This window comes from Ostrea edulis, chromosome 1 (assembly GCF_947568905.1).
Source record: "Ostrea edulis chromosome 1, xbOstEdul1.1, whole genome shotgun sequence".
In the NCBI taxonomy this organism is placed as follows: Eukaryota; Metazoa; Mollusca; class Bivalvia; order Ostreida; family Ostreidae; genus Ostrea; species Ostrea edulis.
In genome coordinates, this window is record NC_079164.1 from 56,172,477 (window position 1) to 56,189,456 (window position 16,980).

The 16,980-nt window shown below is 34.0% G+C and overlaps 1 protein-coding gene and 2 long non-coding RNA genes across 4 annotated transcripts in view; 1 reads left to right on the plus strand and 2 right to left on the minus strand.

The window, feature by feature from the left end:
* LOC130051844 (ester hydrolase C11orf54 homolog) overlaps positions 1-16,980 on the minus strand; it is a 227,025-nt gene that overhangs the window by 173,223 nt on the left and 36,822 nt on the right. For both annotated transcript variants that reach the window (XM_056154788.1, XM_056154790.1), the window contains exon 2: positions 15,964-16,062. In XM_056154788.1, coding sequence (XP_056010763.1) covers positions 15,964-16,062 — 99 coding nt within the window. The remainder of the gene's footprint in view (positions 1-15,963; positions 16,063-16,980) is intronic.
* Positions 2,319-11,425, minus strand: LOC130051913 (uncharacterized). Its single transcript, XR_008800179.1, has 2 exons — positions 11,201-11,425; positions 2,319-10,996 (listed from the first exon to the last, which is right to left on the minus strand). It is a non-coding gene; the product is annotated as an uncharacterized LOC130051913 (long non-coding RNA).
* Positions 11,603-12,851, plus strand: LOC130051883 (uncharacterized). Its single transcript, XR_008800147.1, has 2 exons — positions 11,603-11,707; positions 12,341-12,851. It is a non-coding gene; the product is annotated as an uncharacterized LOC130051883 (long non-coding RNA).

Sequence of the window (16,980 nt, forward strand, 5' to 3'; positions counted from 1 at the left end):
ACTTTTAAACGGATAATCATAGAAACATGGGACCAACTGCAATGTGATCATTGACCTTTGACCCTGAATATTAGGTAAAGGTCAAAGGTCAAAGTTACTTCAAATATTGAGAATTTAGCTCTTTTTATATCTCTTTTGTCTTTCAACATACATCATTTTTCATTGCATCATTAGTATGTTCTTTTAAAACCAATTAAAACATCTTTCTTGGCCCTTAAGCCGGGCTCCTTTAAAAATTATTGCCCATCTTACAAATAAAGCTTGTTATCACTAGTCCTTCGAAAATGTTAACCCTGGAGATACCAAACCTTAATCATTAATGTTTTGTACTGATTTAGTAGACTATTCAATCTATTCAGTGCGAAAAGATTCACCAACCCCTTTAAATAGTTATGACCCCTGAAAGTTTTCCAAGTTTACATTGACTTGAAAGTTTTTTGGCCTCATTTGACCTACTGAAGAATGGATCAAGATTGAAGGTCAAGAAACAAATCCAGAAAAGGTGGAAAGACCTCTAATTGTTCTCGAACAATTAGGATTACTAGTTATTATTATTATTATTATTATTATTATTTTTCCTCCCCGTGATTTTGAGTTTGAAGATTTATCGAAAAGATTTATAGTCCATAAGAATGTACTCCTTAAAACATTTTGGCAGTTCACCCTGCGTATATGAACTTTGACCCCTCAAGGAGTTATTGCCCCTTTTGCAATAAAAGCTTGTTATCGCTACTCCTCCGAAATCGTACACCGTAAAGATACCAAACCTTCACCAATGTCTTCGACTAGTCAAGGAGACTCTTCAATCTATTCATTGCGAAATGATTCTTCGACCCCTTTTATGAGTTATTGCCCCCTGAAAGTTTTTGATTTTTACAAATAATTGAAAAAATTTAAAACCATTTATCCTAGAGACATGGGACCAACTGCATTAGAATCTTCATCCTTTGACCTTTTGATTTATGTCAAGGTCAAAGGTCAAGGTCATTCAAAATATGAGAAATTTAGCTCTTTTTATATCTCTTTTGTCTTTCAACATATACTACATATCATTGCATCTTTAGTATGTCCTTTTAAATCTATTGTAAAGATTTAATTCCTGTACCTTAAGACTGACCACTTTAAAAGTTATTGCCCCTTAGAGTATTAACCTTGTTATCGCTACTCCTCCGAAACCGTACACCGTAAAGATACCAAACCTTCACCAATGTCTTCGACTAGTCAAGGAGAGTCTTCAATCTATTCATTGCGAAATGATTCTTCGACCCCTTTTATGAGTTATTGCCCCTGAAAGTTTTTGATATTTACAAATAATTGAAAAAATTTAAAACCATTTATCCTAGAGACATGGGACCAACTGCATTAGAATCTCCATTCTTTGACCTTTTAATTTATGTCAAGGTCAAAGGTCAAGGTCATTCAAAATATGAGAAATTTAGCTCTTTTTAGATCTCTTTTGTCTTTCAACATATACTACATATAATTGAATATTTAGTATGTCCTTTTAAATCCATTTTAAAGATTTGATACCTGTACCCTAAGACTGACCCCTTTAAAAGTTATTGCCCCTTACAGTATTAACCTTGTTATTGCTACCCCTTTGAAACCATAGACCATAGAGACACCAAACCTTCACCAATGTCTTCGGTTTCTCAAAGCACAACTTCAACATATTCAGTGTGAAAGAATCCGCTGACCCCTTATATGAGTTATTGCCCTTTTATGTGTTTGTGCTAATCGTTAACTTTTAAACGGATAATCATATAAACATGGGACCAACTGCAATGTGATCATTGACCTTTGACCCTGAATATTATGTAAAGGTCAAAGGTCAAAGTTACTTCAAATATTGAGAATTTAGCTCTTTTTATATCTCTTTTGTCTTTCAACATACATCATTTTTCATTGCATCATTAGTATGTTCTTTTAAAACCAATTAAAACATCTTTCTTGGCCCTTAAGCCGGGCTCCTTTAAAAATTATTGCCCATCTTACAAATAAAGCTTGTTATCACTAGTCCTTCGAAACCGTTAACCCTGGAGATACCAAACCTTAATCATTAATGTTTTGTACTGATTTAGTAGACTCTTCAATCTATTCAGTGCGAAAAGATTCACCAACCCCTTTAAATAGTTATGGCCCCTGAAAGTTTTCCAAGTTTACATTGACTTGAAAGTTTTTTGGCCTCATTTGCCCTACTGAAGAATGGATCAAGATTGAAGGTCAAGAAACAAATCCAGAAAAGGTGGAAAGACCTCTAATTGTTCGCGAACAATTAGGATTACTAGTTATTATTATTTTCCTGCCGTCAAAAAAAATTTTCGTCTTAAGACTTATCGAAAAACTTTATAGTTCATCATATAGTACTTCTTGAGAAACGAATACAGTTCACCCTGCCTAATTGACCTTTGACCCCTTACGGAGTTATTGGACCTTTCGCAGAAATCATTGTTAGCGCTTCTACTTTGTAACCATAAATGATAGAAGGATAAAACCTTTTCTAAAACATAGAGGGTAATTAGTAGAAGCGAAGAATTTAAAATGAAGGGATTCAATGTCCCCTAAGGGGAGTTAATGCCTCTTTATGTTTTGCGATTTATTTGTAAAACATGTCGAACTTGAGAACGGTTTGTCGTAGAGACATGGGACCAACTGGAATACAATCGGTGACCTTTGACCTTGAAAATTAGGTCAAGGTCAAATGTCAAGGTCATCAGAAAAGAGAAAAAAAATAGCACTTTTTATACTCTCTTTCCTGCTTAAGATAGCGTTGAGATATTATATGGGTAAGTATTGACTTCTTGATTGGTTTTGATAGTATGCATTTCAACTTTGAACTTTGACCCTCCTCTGAATTTCGGAGACTTGCGTCGAAAACCTTGTTATCGCTACTCCTACTTAATGGGAAGTCATAGAGACACGAAACCTTCACTAATGAATTCACAGTAAAACCGTCTTGCAAAGAAAAATAGTCAAAGGGATACGAAAACCCTTAAGCATAGTTATTGCCCCTGAAAGTCTCCAATATTATTATCTAAGCCTATAACTTTTATATTAATTTAGTTAGAGACATGGGATCACTTGTATTAAGACCGATGACCTTTGACCTTCAAAATGAGGTCAAGGTCAAAGGTTAAAGTCATCATCAAAATTTTTTTTTTTCATTTTCAAGGTCTTTCAACGTATTTTTAGCATTGAGAAGCTAACAGAAAGTAACCAAAAACCCCTGAACAAATTATTGCCCCTGAATGTCTTGATTAACATGTTTTAAGCTTATAGCCTTCACATTATTAATATAGATAAAGACATGGGATCACTTGCATTAAGACTGATGACCTTTGACCTTCAAAATCAGGTCAAGGTCAAAGGTCAAGGTCATCGTAAAAAATTTATTTTTTATTTTCAAAGTCTTTTAAATATTCTTAAATATCTCTTTTTAAATCATTGTAGGTGGAAAGCCTTCTAATTGTTCGCGAACAATTAGGATTACTAGTTATTATTAAGGTCTTCCGTCTCCAACGGAAGACCTTCTAGTGATTCTACTCTTTATTAAGGTCTTCCGTTTCCAACGGAAGACCTTCTAGTGATTCTACTGTTTATTTATTATTAAGGTCTTCCGTCTCCTGCGGAAGACCTTACTATTATTGTTCGCGTTCTTCTTCTTCATTATTATTATTATTATTATTTTCCTTGGTAGTACACGCGTTTTTCTCAGCCATTTCTCGATCGATTTTCACGAAATTTTCAGGAAAGATGTCTTTTGGTGACGAGACTTTGCTTGCAAAATTTCGTGCTTGACGTCACTTCCGGTCAGGAGTTATCTCTCTTTTAGTGACTTTTTGAAGGGCCTTGTTGTCCACACATCTCCTCCGTTAGTTTTGAAGCTAGAGTCTTGAAATTTCTATACAAGATAGAGTAAACATTTTAGAAGATTTGTGGGGGATTCGATTTTACCGGAGGCGATTTGCCTAAAAGCTCGCCTGGACCTGAAAAAATGGATGCCAAAATTTTTCGTCGATTTCGGCGATTTTTGACCTTTGATCTCCAATATCTTTTTTCTTGCAAATATTTTGTTAAAACATGTAGAACAAAAGTTGTGCACATTTACGAGATCTTTTCGAAAATATCAAGATTTAGGGGCTAGCCCCTTCAATTAGGGATCTAGAAGGGCTCAAAGTCTAGATCAAATATCTCAAAAATCGTTAATATTTTGGTATAAGTCAAAGAACAAAAAATGTTTATCTCAACAATCCAAATCTATTCATATAAAAATTTAGGTCATATGTTACGTAATAAGGGATTTTAAGGGCCAAAACCATAAATTTTTTACCCCTTGTATCTCGAAAACGACAAATATTTTGAAAAGCAATAAAGAACAAAAGTTGTTCAGAATGATGATCTGAACAATATGCATGTTTCGGTTTTACCCTATGTGGCCCCGTTAGGGAGCTACAGTTTGGCCCCTAAAAATTACTTCTAGAAATAACTCGAGAACAGTAAAGAATTTCTAAATACTTGTTGAACAAAAAATGTTTGAAATGTCATGACCTTTCTTACGATATCAAGCAAAAGGGGCTGACCCTTTAAATTAGGGGCCCAGAAGGGTCCAAAGGTTTATGAGAATATCTCAGAAATTATTAATATTTTGTAATAAGTCATAGAAGCGGATATGTTCATCTCAACGAGCTTGATCTCATTAAATCAAAAAGTAGGTCATGTATGTTACATAATAAGGGCTTCATGGCTCGCCTGAAGCGTCGGTTTTTTGTCGATATCAGTCGATATCGGTAACTTTTTACCAATAAATATTTTGTAAAGACATGTAGAACAAAAGTTGTTCAGTTTATCGACTTCTATTGAACTATATCAAAAATAGGCCTGCGAGCCTTTTGGCTCACCTGGTAAGTCGAATTTCCGTCGATACTGTCGATATCAATAACATTTTACTGGTAAATATTTTGTTAAAACATGTAGAACAAAAGTTGTTCAGTTCATCGAGATCTGTGGACTGATATCAAGAAATAGGCCCGCGGACATTTTAGCTCACCTGTAGAGTCGAATTTCTGTCGATATTAGTCAATCTCCGTCACTTTTTACTGGTAAATATTTTGTTAAGAGATATTGAACAAAAGTTGTTCAGTTTATCGAGATTTATCGCTTCATATCAAGAAATAGGCCGCGAGCCTAACAGCTCGCCTGTAGAGTCGATTTTTGTCGATATCAGTCGATTTCAAAAACTTGTAACTCGTAAATATTTTGTAAAAACATATTGAACAAAAGTTGTTCAGTTTATCGAGATCTATCGATTGATATCAAGAAATAGGCCTATGGTCCTAATGGCTCGCCTGTAGAGTCGATTTTTTGTCGATATCGGTCGATCTCAATAACTTTTTACAGGTAAATATTTTGTAAAGACATATAGAACTAAAGTTGTTGAGTCTATAGAGGGCTAACAAATGACATCAAGAAATAGGCCCGCGGGCCTTATGGCTCGCCTGGAGAGTCGAATTTCAAACGAATTTCACCGCAACTTTGCTTCAGAAGCTTATGATATGAAAAATTGATTATATCTAAAGTGTCTTAAAGTCGGAAACTAAATTGGGACTCATTTGTCTTTTTTTTTCTTTTTTAACTCCGAGTGCATCAACAAATCGGACGGAAGACCTACTCGTTGCTCGCAACGAGATCGTGTCTAGTTATTATTATTTTTTTTTTTTTTCCTTTCGTCTCCTAAACCGTTGGATGGATTTTCCTGAAACTTTCACAGGTTATAGACAACGATGGTACCTCGAGGCATTTTTTTCATTTTTTCAAAATTCACTTCCGTTCGTCAGATACGTCCGATTTTCCGGTTTTTGAAAGAAACTTTGTCCAGGGGTAAACTTGAAAACCACAAAAGATAATCGAATGAAACTTTCAGGGATGACAGATCTATCTTCTCTATGGTGCATGCACGTAATATTTTTTGTCGCCATCACTTCCGGTCGTCACCGGAAGTGATTAAATAAATCATCAATTTCAAACTTTTTTCTTTCAAATTGAAACCTATATCGTTTTACTAGGTCTAGTTCTAATTCTCAAAAAATGTTGATCCCACCGGAAGTTGAATCTCCAACTTCCGGATATATCAAAGAAAGACTATTAATTCTCTCATTTTTCAGTGCCATAAATCTTGGTCATGAAACTAGTTAATGAGTTGAGTTTTACATATATTATAGTCACTATAAATGTCTAGAGTAACTTTATATATTTTTGTAAAATTCACTTCCGGTCGGCAAATACGGCTTATTAGCTGTTTTCGTTGTACAGCGTTTTTCTCAGAAACGGTTAAAGATACAGTCATCAAATTTTCAGAGTTAATAGATCTTACTTTGTAGGCGTGCAGTAGGGGGTTAAGAATGTCGGCCGTCACTTCCGGTCGTCACCGGAAGTGATTAATAAATCATAAATTTCAAACTTTTTTCTTTCAGATTGAAACCTATATTGGTTTATTAGGTCTCGTTCTAATTATCAAAAAATGTTGACCCCACCGGAAGTTGAATCTCCAACTTCCGGTTATATCAAAGAAAGACTATTCATTCTCTCATTTTTCAGTGCCATAAATCTCGGTCATAAAACAAGTTAATGATTTGAATTTTACATATGTTATAGACACTATACATGTCTAGAGTATACTTAAATATTTTTGTAAAATTCAATTCCGGTCGTGAGATATGGGGTGGATATATTGAAGCCTTGTTTTTTCAGTTTCTCAATAATGAATATAGATAGACGCTTGAAACTTGTCGAGTTGATTAACTAACATTAGTCCATTGTACACATACATTCAATTTTTTCGTCCGTCACTTCCGGTCTATACCGGAAGTGTTTTAAAAAATGTCGATTTTCCGATTTCTTCGAGTGATTTCTCAGAGATGGCTGGATATATTTTCTTGAAATTTTCAGGAATAATGTCTTATGAAATGACCTTGCTATAATTATTTTTGTTTTTACAAAATTCACTTCCGGTCGAAAAATATGGCCGATATTCTGTCTCTCAAAATGAATTTTGTCCAGCATTTTTCTTGGAAAAGGTAAAATATAGGTTCATCAAATATTCAGGGATAATCAATCTCCGTTTATAAGCGTGCAGTAGGGGGTTGAACCGTCACTTCCTGTCGTCACCGGAAGTGATTGAAGGAATCGCAAATTTCAAACTTTTTCTTTCAAATTGAAACCTATACTAGTTTATTAACTCTCTTTCAAAGTGTCAAAAGAATATTGAGTCTGTCGGTAGTCAAAACAACTACTTCCGGTTTCTTCATAAAATACCTTTTTTCTTTTTGTCTCTTTCTCCCCATAAATCTCGCTTATATTTGAAGTCTTTCATATGATTTTCACATGTCTTAATTTTTAAAAACTATCAACTTCTAGAGTTTTGATGATTTTGTTTTTCAAAATTGACTTCCGGTCGGTAGTAACCTACTACTTTCTCTTTCTTTAGTCTACTTCTTTTTGTTGAGAACTCTTTCAGATAGAGACGTGAAATTTTCAGGGAATATAGACAGTAAAGAGTCGCTGTCATTTATAGGAAAACACATCTGAATAGTACTTCCGGTCGACACCGGAAGTTACAAGAAATGAGTAAAAAATTCGATAATACACTTCTCATTTATTGTTAAAGTACATTCTCTGATATATTTGAATGGTTTTTGTAGGATCAGAAAACTCTTTACCGGAAGTGAACAAACGGAAGACCTACTCATTACTAGTAATGAGTTTCTAGTTATTATTATTATTTTTTTTTTTTCCCTTTCGTCTCCGAGACCGTTGGATGGATTTTCCTGAAACTTTCACAGGTTTCACGATGGTACCTCGAGGCGTTTTTTTAATTTTTTCAAAATTCACTTCCGTTCGTCAGATACGTCCGATTTTCCGGTTTTTGAAAGAAACTTTGTCCGGGGGTAAACTTGAAAACCACTAAAGATAATCGAATGAAACTTTCAGGGATGATAGATCTATTTTCTCTATGGTGCATGCACGTAATATTTTTTGTCGCCGTCATTTCCGGTCGTCACCGGAAGTGATCAAATAAATCATCAATTTCAAACTTTTTTCTTTCAAATTGAAACCTACTTTGGTTTACTATATCTCGTTCTAATTCTCAAAAAATGTTGACCCCACCGGAAGTTGAATCTCCAACTTCCGGTTGTATCAAAGAAAGACTATTCATTCTCTCATTTTTCAGTGCCATAATTCTCGGTCATGAAACTAGATAATGAGTTGAGTTTTACTTATATTATAGTCACTATAAATGTCTAAAGTAACGTCAAATATTTTTGCAAAATTCACTTCCGGTCAGCAAATACGGCTTATGAGCTGTTTTCGTTGTCAATCGTTTTTTTCAGAAACGGTAAAAGATAGAGTCACCAAAATTTCAGAGTTAATAGATCTCACTTTGTAGGGGTGCAGTAGGGGGGTAAGAATGTCGGCCGTCACTTCCGGTCGTCACCGGAAGTGATTAATAAATCATAAATTTCAAACTTTTTTCTTTCAAATTGAAACCTATATCGGTTTATTAGGTCTCGTTTTAATTCTCAAAAACTATTGACCCCACCAGAAGTTGAATCTCCAACTTCCGGTTATATGAAAGAAAAACTATTCATTCTCTCATTTTTCAGTGCCATAAATCTCGGTCATAAAACAAGTTAATGATTTGAATTTTACATATGTTATAGACATTATAAATGTCTAGTGTAAATTTAAATAGTTTTGTAAAATTCACTTCCGGTCGTGAGATATGGGGTGGACATATTCAAACCTAGTTTTTTCAGTTTCTCAATAATGAATATAGATAGACGCTTGAAACTTGTAGAGTTGATCAACTAACATTAGTCCATTGTACACATACATTCAATTTTTTCGTCCGTCACTTCCGGTCTATACCGGAAGTATTTGAAAAATGTAGATTTTCCGATTTCTTCGAGTGATTTCTCAGAGATGGTGGATAGATTTTCTTGAAATTTTCAGGAATAATGTCTTATGAAAGGACCTTCCTATAACTATTTTTGTTTTTACAAAATTCACTTCCGGTCGGATAATATGGCCGATTTTCTGTTTCTCAAAAGGAATTTTGTCCAGCATTTTTCTTGGAAAAGGTAAAATATAGGTTCATCAATTATTCAGGAATTATAAATCTCCGTTTGCAGTCGTGCAGTAGAGGGCTGAACATGTCGACCGTCACTTCCTGTCGTCACCGGAAGTGATGGAAAGAATCGCAAATTTCAAACTTTTTCCTTTAAATTGAAACCTATACTAGTTTATTAACTCTCTTTCAAAGTGTCAAAAGAATATTGACTCCGTTGATAGTCAAAACAACTACTTCCGGTTTCTTGATAAAATACCTTTTTACTTTTCATCTCTTTGTCACCATAAATCTCGCGTATATTTGAAGTCTTTCATATGATTTTCACATGTCATAATAAAAGTATCAACTTCTAGAGTTTGGATCATTTTGTTTTTCAAAATTGACTTCCGGTCGGTAGTAACCTACTACTTTTTCTTTCTTTAGTCTACTTCTTTCTCTTGAGAACTCTTTCAGATAGAGACGTGAAATTTTCAGGGAATATAGACAGTAAAGAGTCGCTGTCATTTATAGGAAAACGCATCATAAAAGTACTTCCGGTCATCACCGGAAGTTACGAGAAATGAGTAAAAAATTCGATAATATATTTCTCATTCATTGTTAAGGCACATTTTCTGATATATTTAAATGGTTTTCGTAGGAACAGAAAGCTCTTTACCGGAAGTGGTCTAACGGAAGACCTACTCATTACTAGTAATGAGTTTCTAGTTATTATTCTTTTTCTCCGGTACTTTTTTATCCGGTAGTGTTCTCAGAAACTACAAAAGGGATTGATATGAAACTTACCGGGATGATAGTATAGCGCTTGTAGATGTGCATAGTGATAGTCATTTTGTCTGCACGAGCATGCACCTGCACGCATGTGCACTGCCATTTTGGTACAAAAAATGGAAAATCAGAATATTAAAGGGATTGATATGAAACCTAAATAGGATGGTAGTATATCATTTATAGATATGAATAATAATAGTTATTTTGTCTGCACACGCACGCATGCGCGTGCACACCCTCATGAAAATTTTAGTCTGAAATTTTCCTGAAACATTTCTGAAATTTTCCTGAAACATTCCAGAATTGTCTATCTGAATCAAGTCTGAAACAAAAGTCTGAAACATGCCTGTAATTGGAACATTCCAGGCATGTTTCAGACTTGGTGTTTCAGCCAATTGCGAGTGATGTTTCAGCCAAAATTTCAGCAATGTTTCATACAGTTTTCAAACTATAAGTAAGCAAGGTTTCAGAAATATTCAGCAATTATTCAGTGCCGTTTCAGCAATTATTCAGCACTGTTTCAGAAATTATTCAGCACTGTTTCAGCAAATATTAAGTACTGTTTCAGCAATTATTCAGCACTGTTTCAGCAATTATTCAGTGCTGTTTCAGCAAATATTAAGTACTGTTTCAGCAAATATTAAGTACTGTTTCAGCAATTATTCAGTGCTGTCTCAGCAAATATTCAGTGCCGTTTCAGCAATTATTCAGTGCCGTTTCAGCAATAATACCCCACCTATTCAGCAATGTTACAGCACTTATTCAGCAAGGATATGCTAGCTTTTCATCCTGCAATATACTTTAAAAAATAATCGAGACAAATATATTTCAATTTTTATTTTTCATTCAAAATATCAAGTCTTAAATTGTCTTTTTCAGGCACTACCTTTTTTATAATTTAAATTTCCATTTACTGTTTACTTGGTATTACATCCTACCGGGTCTTCCCACCTCTCTGATTAGAAATAGCTAGCTGTTGCATGTTGTAGGCCTTATAGTCCACTATGAGGTAATCATTCTGATTTTCATATAGATCTATAGGCCTTGTCTGTATCCAACGAATTCTTAGGATAATCCACTTCTTAATTTGCTTGAATCCATCTGAAATTATACTAGCATACATGTACATTGTAAACTTAACAATGTGTTTAATCTTATAAATAATGATCGAAGTTCATATAAATTCATGATCTTAATTAATTCAACATGGAATGCTTCAAATTTATGTGATCGAAAGTTCTAATTTTTACATAGTACAGGCACTTAATAGGACTATTAGGTTAACATTAACACAAAAATTCATACCTCGAACTGCTAACAAAATGGCGTCGAAGATTCAGGCCAGGGAAACCAAGATCTGGAGGTTTTCATGCTTATGCATTCTCCCTCAAGGTATTTACTAAAATCTTTTCTTGGATCCTTTATACAGGAGAGTGGAATCGCATTAAATTCATCTTCACCCACTCATACAACGATGGCGTATGGCTGTTGATCAAACGAACTTTTTCCCGCGTGCAATACTTCCGTCTGCGATGAATATTAAACTGGTACCCTTATCGACCTCGCCTATTTCGTATGTAGGTAACATCGATCAGCGGGGAACCAGTTTACAAATGTTTAAAAAAAATATTGTCAAAAGTATTATAGCTCTTAAAATAAAGGATATATTCCAATATTTCTCCTATAAATTTTATTTATCGATTTTTTTAATACTTTGTAATTGATTGACAACTTCCGTCAACATCGGAAGAAAACACAGAAGATGGAGGCCGGAGGGGCAGTGCAGTGAGAAGATTCTGCCTTACTTAACATGTAAGTTTCAAAACCAAAATAATATAGGCTTAAATTATGATTGAAAATGACAGTCATATAAATAAATGGCACTTGGTTTCAATTTTGAAGTAGAGGTGACTGTCTAATGAAAGTCGCCGATTTTTCGATTTTTGTTAGGCCTAGGACACCCATGTTTTCTTATGTAACAGTGTGTAAAGATTTCAAGCTAAATGCACAAATGAATTTCACTGCCCACAGTTATAACAAGTAGGGATTACACACGTTGTAATTGTAAAACGACAAAGTTACGACGACCCGAATTTTCTCAACACAATTTCGCAATCTCTTGCTAGTGCCATTCTTCCATACTTTCACAACGTCTCGTAGGTTGAAAAATTCAGAAAATGCTTAATGCAGTTTTGTATTTGATTCCAATTGCAAAAATATACTATGGTAAAGCAGTTTAAGTATATCTATGACACAAAATGCTCTTGAATTCATACATTGAAATATTACGTCATTAGACCTGAATTACGATTATAAATCAAATATACAGCATGAGTAATACAGCAATAGATACTCAAGAATTTGCTTGAAATGTAGGACTGTGTGATGGTATTGTTATGGAGCCTCTAATTAATATATTCATATATTGTTATTATATTTTTTCAGTAAGTCATTCTTAGGAGAACTTCTTAGTAGATAATAAGCAGGCTGACTCTTTATAAATTGGGAAGAGGAAGGAGTCGGAACTGTACATTCTGGAGGGAGTGGCTTGTGCTGAGTTTTATTTTTTAAGGAAACTTCCATTCAACATGTTCAACAACAGAAAATTTGTGAATTAACACACTGTAGAGTGCCAAAATCTGTTGCAACAGAATTATAGTTGCAGATTAATCTAATAGATCTGCCTGTGATGACCATGATTGGAACTATATCTTGTTTAGTAAATGGACTTAAATAATGATCAACTCCAAAAAGTACCAAAAACTGTTACAACAGAATTGCTACAGTATAGATGCCTGTGATGACCATAATCGAGACTAATATTTTTGATGAAGTGTTAAAGTGTATACACAGACACAAACATGGGCATAGTTAATTTGTTTTGTATTATATAATGTCCATGATGGTTTGATTTCATTGTCATGTCATATATTATGATTATAGTTTAAATAATTTATCTCCAAGGAATTTGTCTTTTCTCAGCATGATAAGTTGTCGCAATATTGCAGAGTTTCAGACAGTTTCAGCAATTTGAATGTTTCAGATGGAACTCAGCAATTTTAATTGATGTTTCAGACTGTCTCAGCAACTTGTCTGAATGTTTCAGTAATTAAGAAATGTTTCAGCAATGCTCAAGGTGTTTCAGCATATGTACTGAAACATGTTCAGCATTGATTCAGCAAGAAACATTTCAGTAAGCAATGTTTCAGTAATTAAGAAATGTTTCAGCAATGCTCAAGGTGTTTCAGCATATATGCTGAAACATGTTCAGCATTGATTCAGCAAGAAAAATTTCAGTAAGCAACGTTTCAGATTTGTTTCAGATATCTTTCAGCAAATTTTCAGCAAAATATTTTCATGAGGGCATGCATTACAAAATTTGTACACTAACTTTGGAATCAGTCTAATTTTTTTGTTCTTCATTGAAATGGCTTGATATTCATATCATAGGTAGATATTGAGACCCTTAACTGATTTGCATGGTCAAAATTACCAATTTGCACGCGCATGCACGTGCGCTTCATTTTGATTGGATAATACTAAAACATTTGTAACTATCTTATTTATGAAGCGAATGAGATGATATTCACAGCATACATAGACAATATGTGTATCTATATATTGGTGTAACAAAAAAAGCCAACGCACACGCGTTTGCGCGTGCATTGTTTTTCAAATGTTCAAATTTTAAAGGACGATAACGTTTTTGTTTTTCATCCAATTCTATTGATATTAGGGGTTTAAATGCGTCTTGGAACTCCTTACAAATTGCTGTGGTTAGAATTACTGCTCAGCACGTGCATGCACGTGTGCTGAATTCTGATTGGACGATTTTAAAATCGCTATAACTTCCTTATATTTGGTGGAAACATTATGAAATTCATACTGTGGGTATATGATACAAATGCCTGTTGAACGACATCAACAAAAATTCGGAATCATACACGCGTGCACGTGTATGCACGTGCAACGCTTTCTTTCATTTCTTGGTACTGAAATGACCATATTGAACGTACTACATGTAATTAAAGGCTAAAATAAAATGATTTTTTGCTATAGATTCACAAGGACATCACTTTTTAATTCGGGGAGGTTTGGGGAATATATGTAACAGTCCCCGTTACAATTAGAACTAGTTGTTTATTGTCATCTAATAAATGACAATATTTCACACAATACCGGTGTTATTGTTATGTTGTTGTTCCATCATTATATGGAACTCTGCCAGAGCACCAATATTACATAATATTGCATTGTTGTAAATAATGGCATTTATGTAATTTGTGATATGCGAACCCATTCTCTATCTACATTGTATATGTAATTTTGTAAGTCTGTATTTAAGGTCATTTTGTGTTTTTAACCAGTTCAAGTTTCTGAAGTATTGTCCAATCATATGGTAAGGTCATAACACGTGATGTTTAGATAGCGTCAGTTCTGAAATTAATTTGTTACAAGGAGGAATTTAGAAGTTTTACCCACCCTCCTTCCCCTTCCTTCACCTATATATTTATATGCAGTTATTTTGTAATGTGTAGGCATTTGCTGCTGTTTTTTCTCCTAGGCTGATGTTTTTTGTTTTTGTATATATTATTCGATGATTTTTGAATATTTTATTTTGTCAAGTTTTTAATTTTACTTATATAACAGGGGAGATCACTTTATCATATTCAGGGATTTTTATACACTGTAGATGCAACTTGTGCTGTCAGTATTGTCTAGATCTCCCCTTAGCTGTTTTTGTTATCATTATATAGAATGATAATATTTGTTTATTGAGAAATTATACGAGAAATTAACATCAACTCAAAACTACGATGACTAAAATCAATGCACATGTACATTTTCTGAAACTCCAAAAGACACTTAATTATTCCAAGCACATTTTGTTTCAAAAAGCGTAAATTTGATATTTGACGTTTCTTTCGTTCACTTTCGTTGGTGGCCGGAAGTGACGGATGACAATGATAAATCTTTTTACAAAGCTACAAGTCACCACCAATCATATCCTGAAAGTTTAAAGACTCAATCATTAACCGTTTATGAGAAAACGGCCGTACAAAATGTCATTTGAAAAACGGAAATTCGGCCCTAACTCGCGACCGGAAGTGAATTTTGAAATAGTATTAAAAGGTTATCCTAGAGATGAATAATGTCAATAATATCTGTAAACATCATATCAAAAAGTTGATAGATAAGCGAGATATACGAGAACAAAGACCAATTTTTCGAAGTTTTTCTCTAAAAACCGGAAGTTGTTGGTTAAACTTCCTGTAAGTTTAACATTTTCTGAAACTCCGAAAGAGACCCAACTAATCTATGTAAGTTTTGTTTCCAAAGCATAATTTTGAAATTTGACGTTTCTTTTGTTCACTTCCGGTGACGGCCGAAGTGACGGATGGCAATGATAAACTTTATTACACAGCTACAAGTCACCATCTATCATCCCTGAAAGTTTGAAGACTCAATCTTCAAACATTTATGAGAAAACGCCCGGACAAAATGTCATTTGAAAAACGAAAATTCGGCCGTAACTTGCGAACGGAAGTGATTTTGGAAAAACTAAACAAAAGCTGTTCTAGACAATCCTATTTTACATATTTCCTGAAAGTTTCATGAAAATCTATCTAGCCGTTTTTGAGAAATCGCGTGCACAAAATCGGTAAGAATAAGAACAATAACTAGAAATGATCTCGTTGCGTATTTTTCCCAATTGGAAAGGCCCAGGCCCTTAAAATCAAGACCTTAAAAAGAACTGTCATCCCATCCTCTTTAATTATTTCAAATGTATCTCCATTTGGTAGGGCATGGTTCTTCATTTGAACAAACCAGAATAGGGCATTATGCCAAATTGGAATTGTTCTGTATGCTCTTGAGGTTGAAAATGTAAAAGGTTTACACACATTGTACATGCAGACAATGAACAAATGCTTTATACTTTGGATTTATGGATAATGATTGAAAAAGAATAATATAATCTTTGTTTGGAAATCAAGGATTATGATTGTTAAAGATTAGCATTTGTTTGGGACCAGCTGCTAAGTGTAAAGTTCTATTTATTTGTTTACCTGATGATGCCAACATAAATGGTTTCTTCATTAAATCTGGACAGTCCACCACTGATACTGTGACATCAGTAAAATTTTTCTTCAGTCCATCACTCAGCACTGCAACATACATTAAACATAAATATCAGAAATTGACATTAACTTTAAATTCTATCTCAAGTAATTGCTCTTTGGACAACTAAAACTCTTAACTTTCACTTGTCTGATGAAAAACATGTCTGATTTCTTTTTTACTCTAATACACCTATCATAATCAACCTATAATTTTAATTGCCTCCCCCCCCCCCTGCAAGGTCAGCCCAAAGTCAATCAGAGAATATAGCTTAGTTTTCATTTCTTTAGTGTTCCCTCTTTCAAGTTTTCCCTTCTTCCCAAATGTAAGATATTACACCTGTGAATTATAGCATACAAGTTGCATAATTGTAATTGACTGAAATTGATGACAAAATAACAAGAAATGTTTTTAAAACATGTATGCCGTATGCCCCCCATCGTGCAAAATTGAAAAGGGTTATAGTATACACATGCATCATTTAATTGATAGTAGTGCCAAACCATTTCAAAATATTGAGCAGACAATATCTTCCTATGTCCAAAGTGGATTGACCATATTACCTAAAATTCAATAGGGGTCATCTAGTACTCCTTATGCTGTACCAGTGTACCTAGTGTGGTGTTAATCAAGCAACTGATTCTTAAAATATAAGAAACAATATATTACTCTAATGTCCAGTTTAACCCTTGACCTTTGACCAGGTAACTTCAAAATCAATAGGGGTTATCTACTCCTTAAGATGCACCAGTGTACCAAGTTTGATGTCTGTCAAGCAAAGGGTTCTCAAGATATTGAGTGGCCACATATATATGACAGGTTACAGGTTGCTTATTTTCCGCAGTTAATGCATACAATTTCGCAAATAATATATACAGAAATAGTTTGTACAATGGAGAAAATAGTTGTAAAATAAAATTAATAATACACTGTATATAGTTAAAAATCTAGAATACATTGTGTTG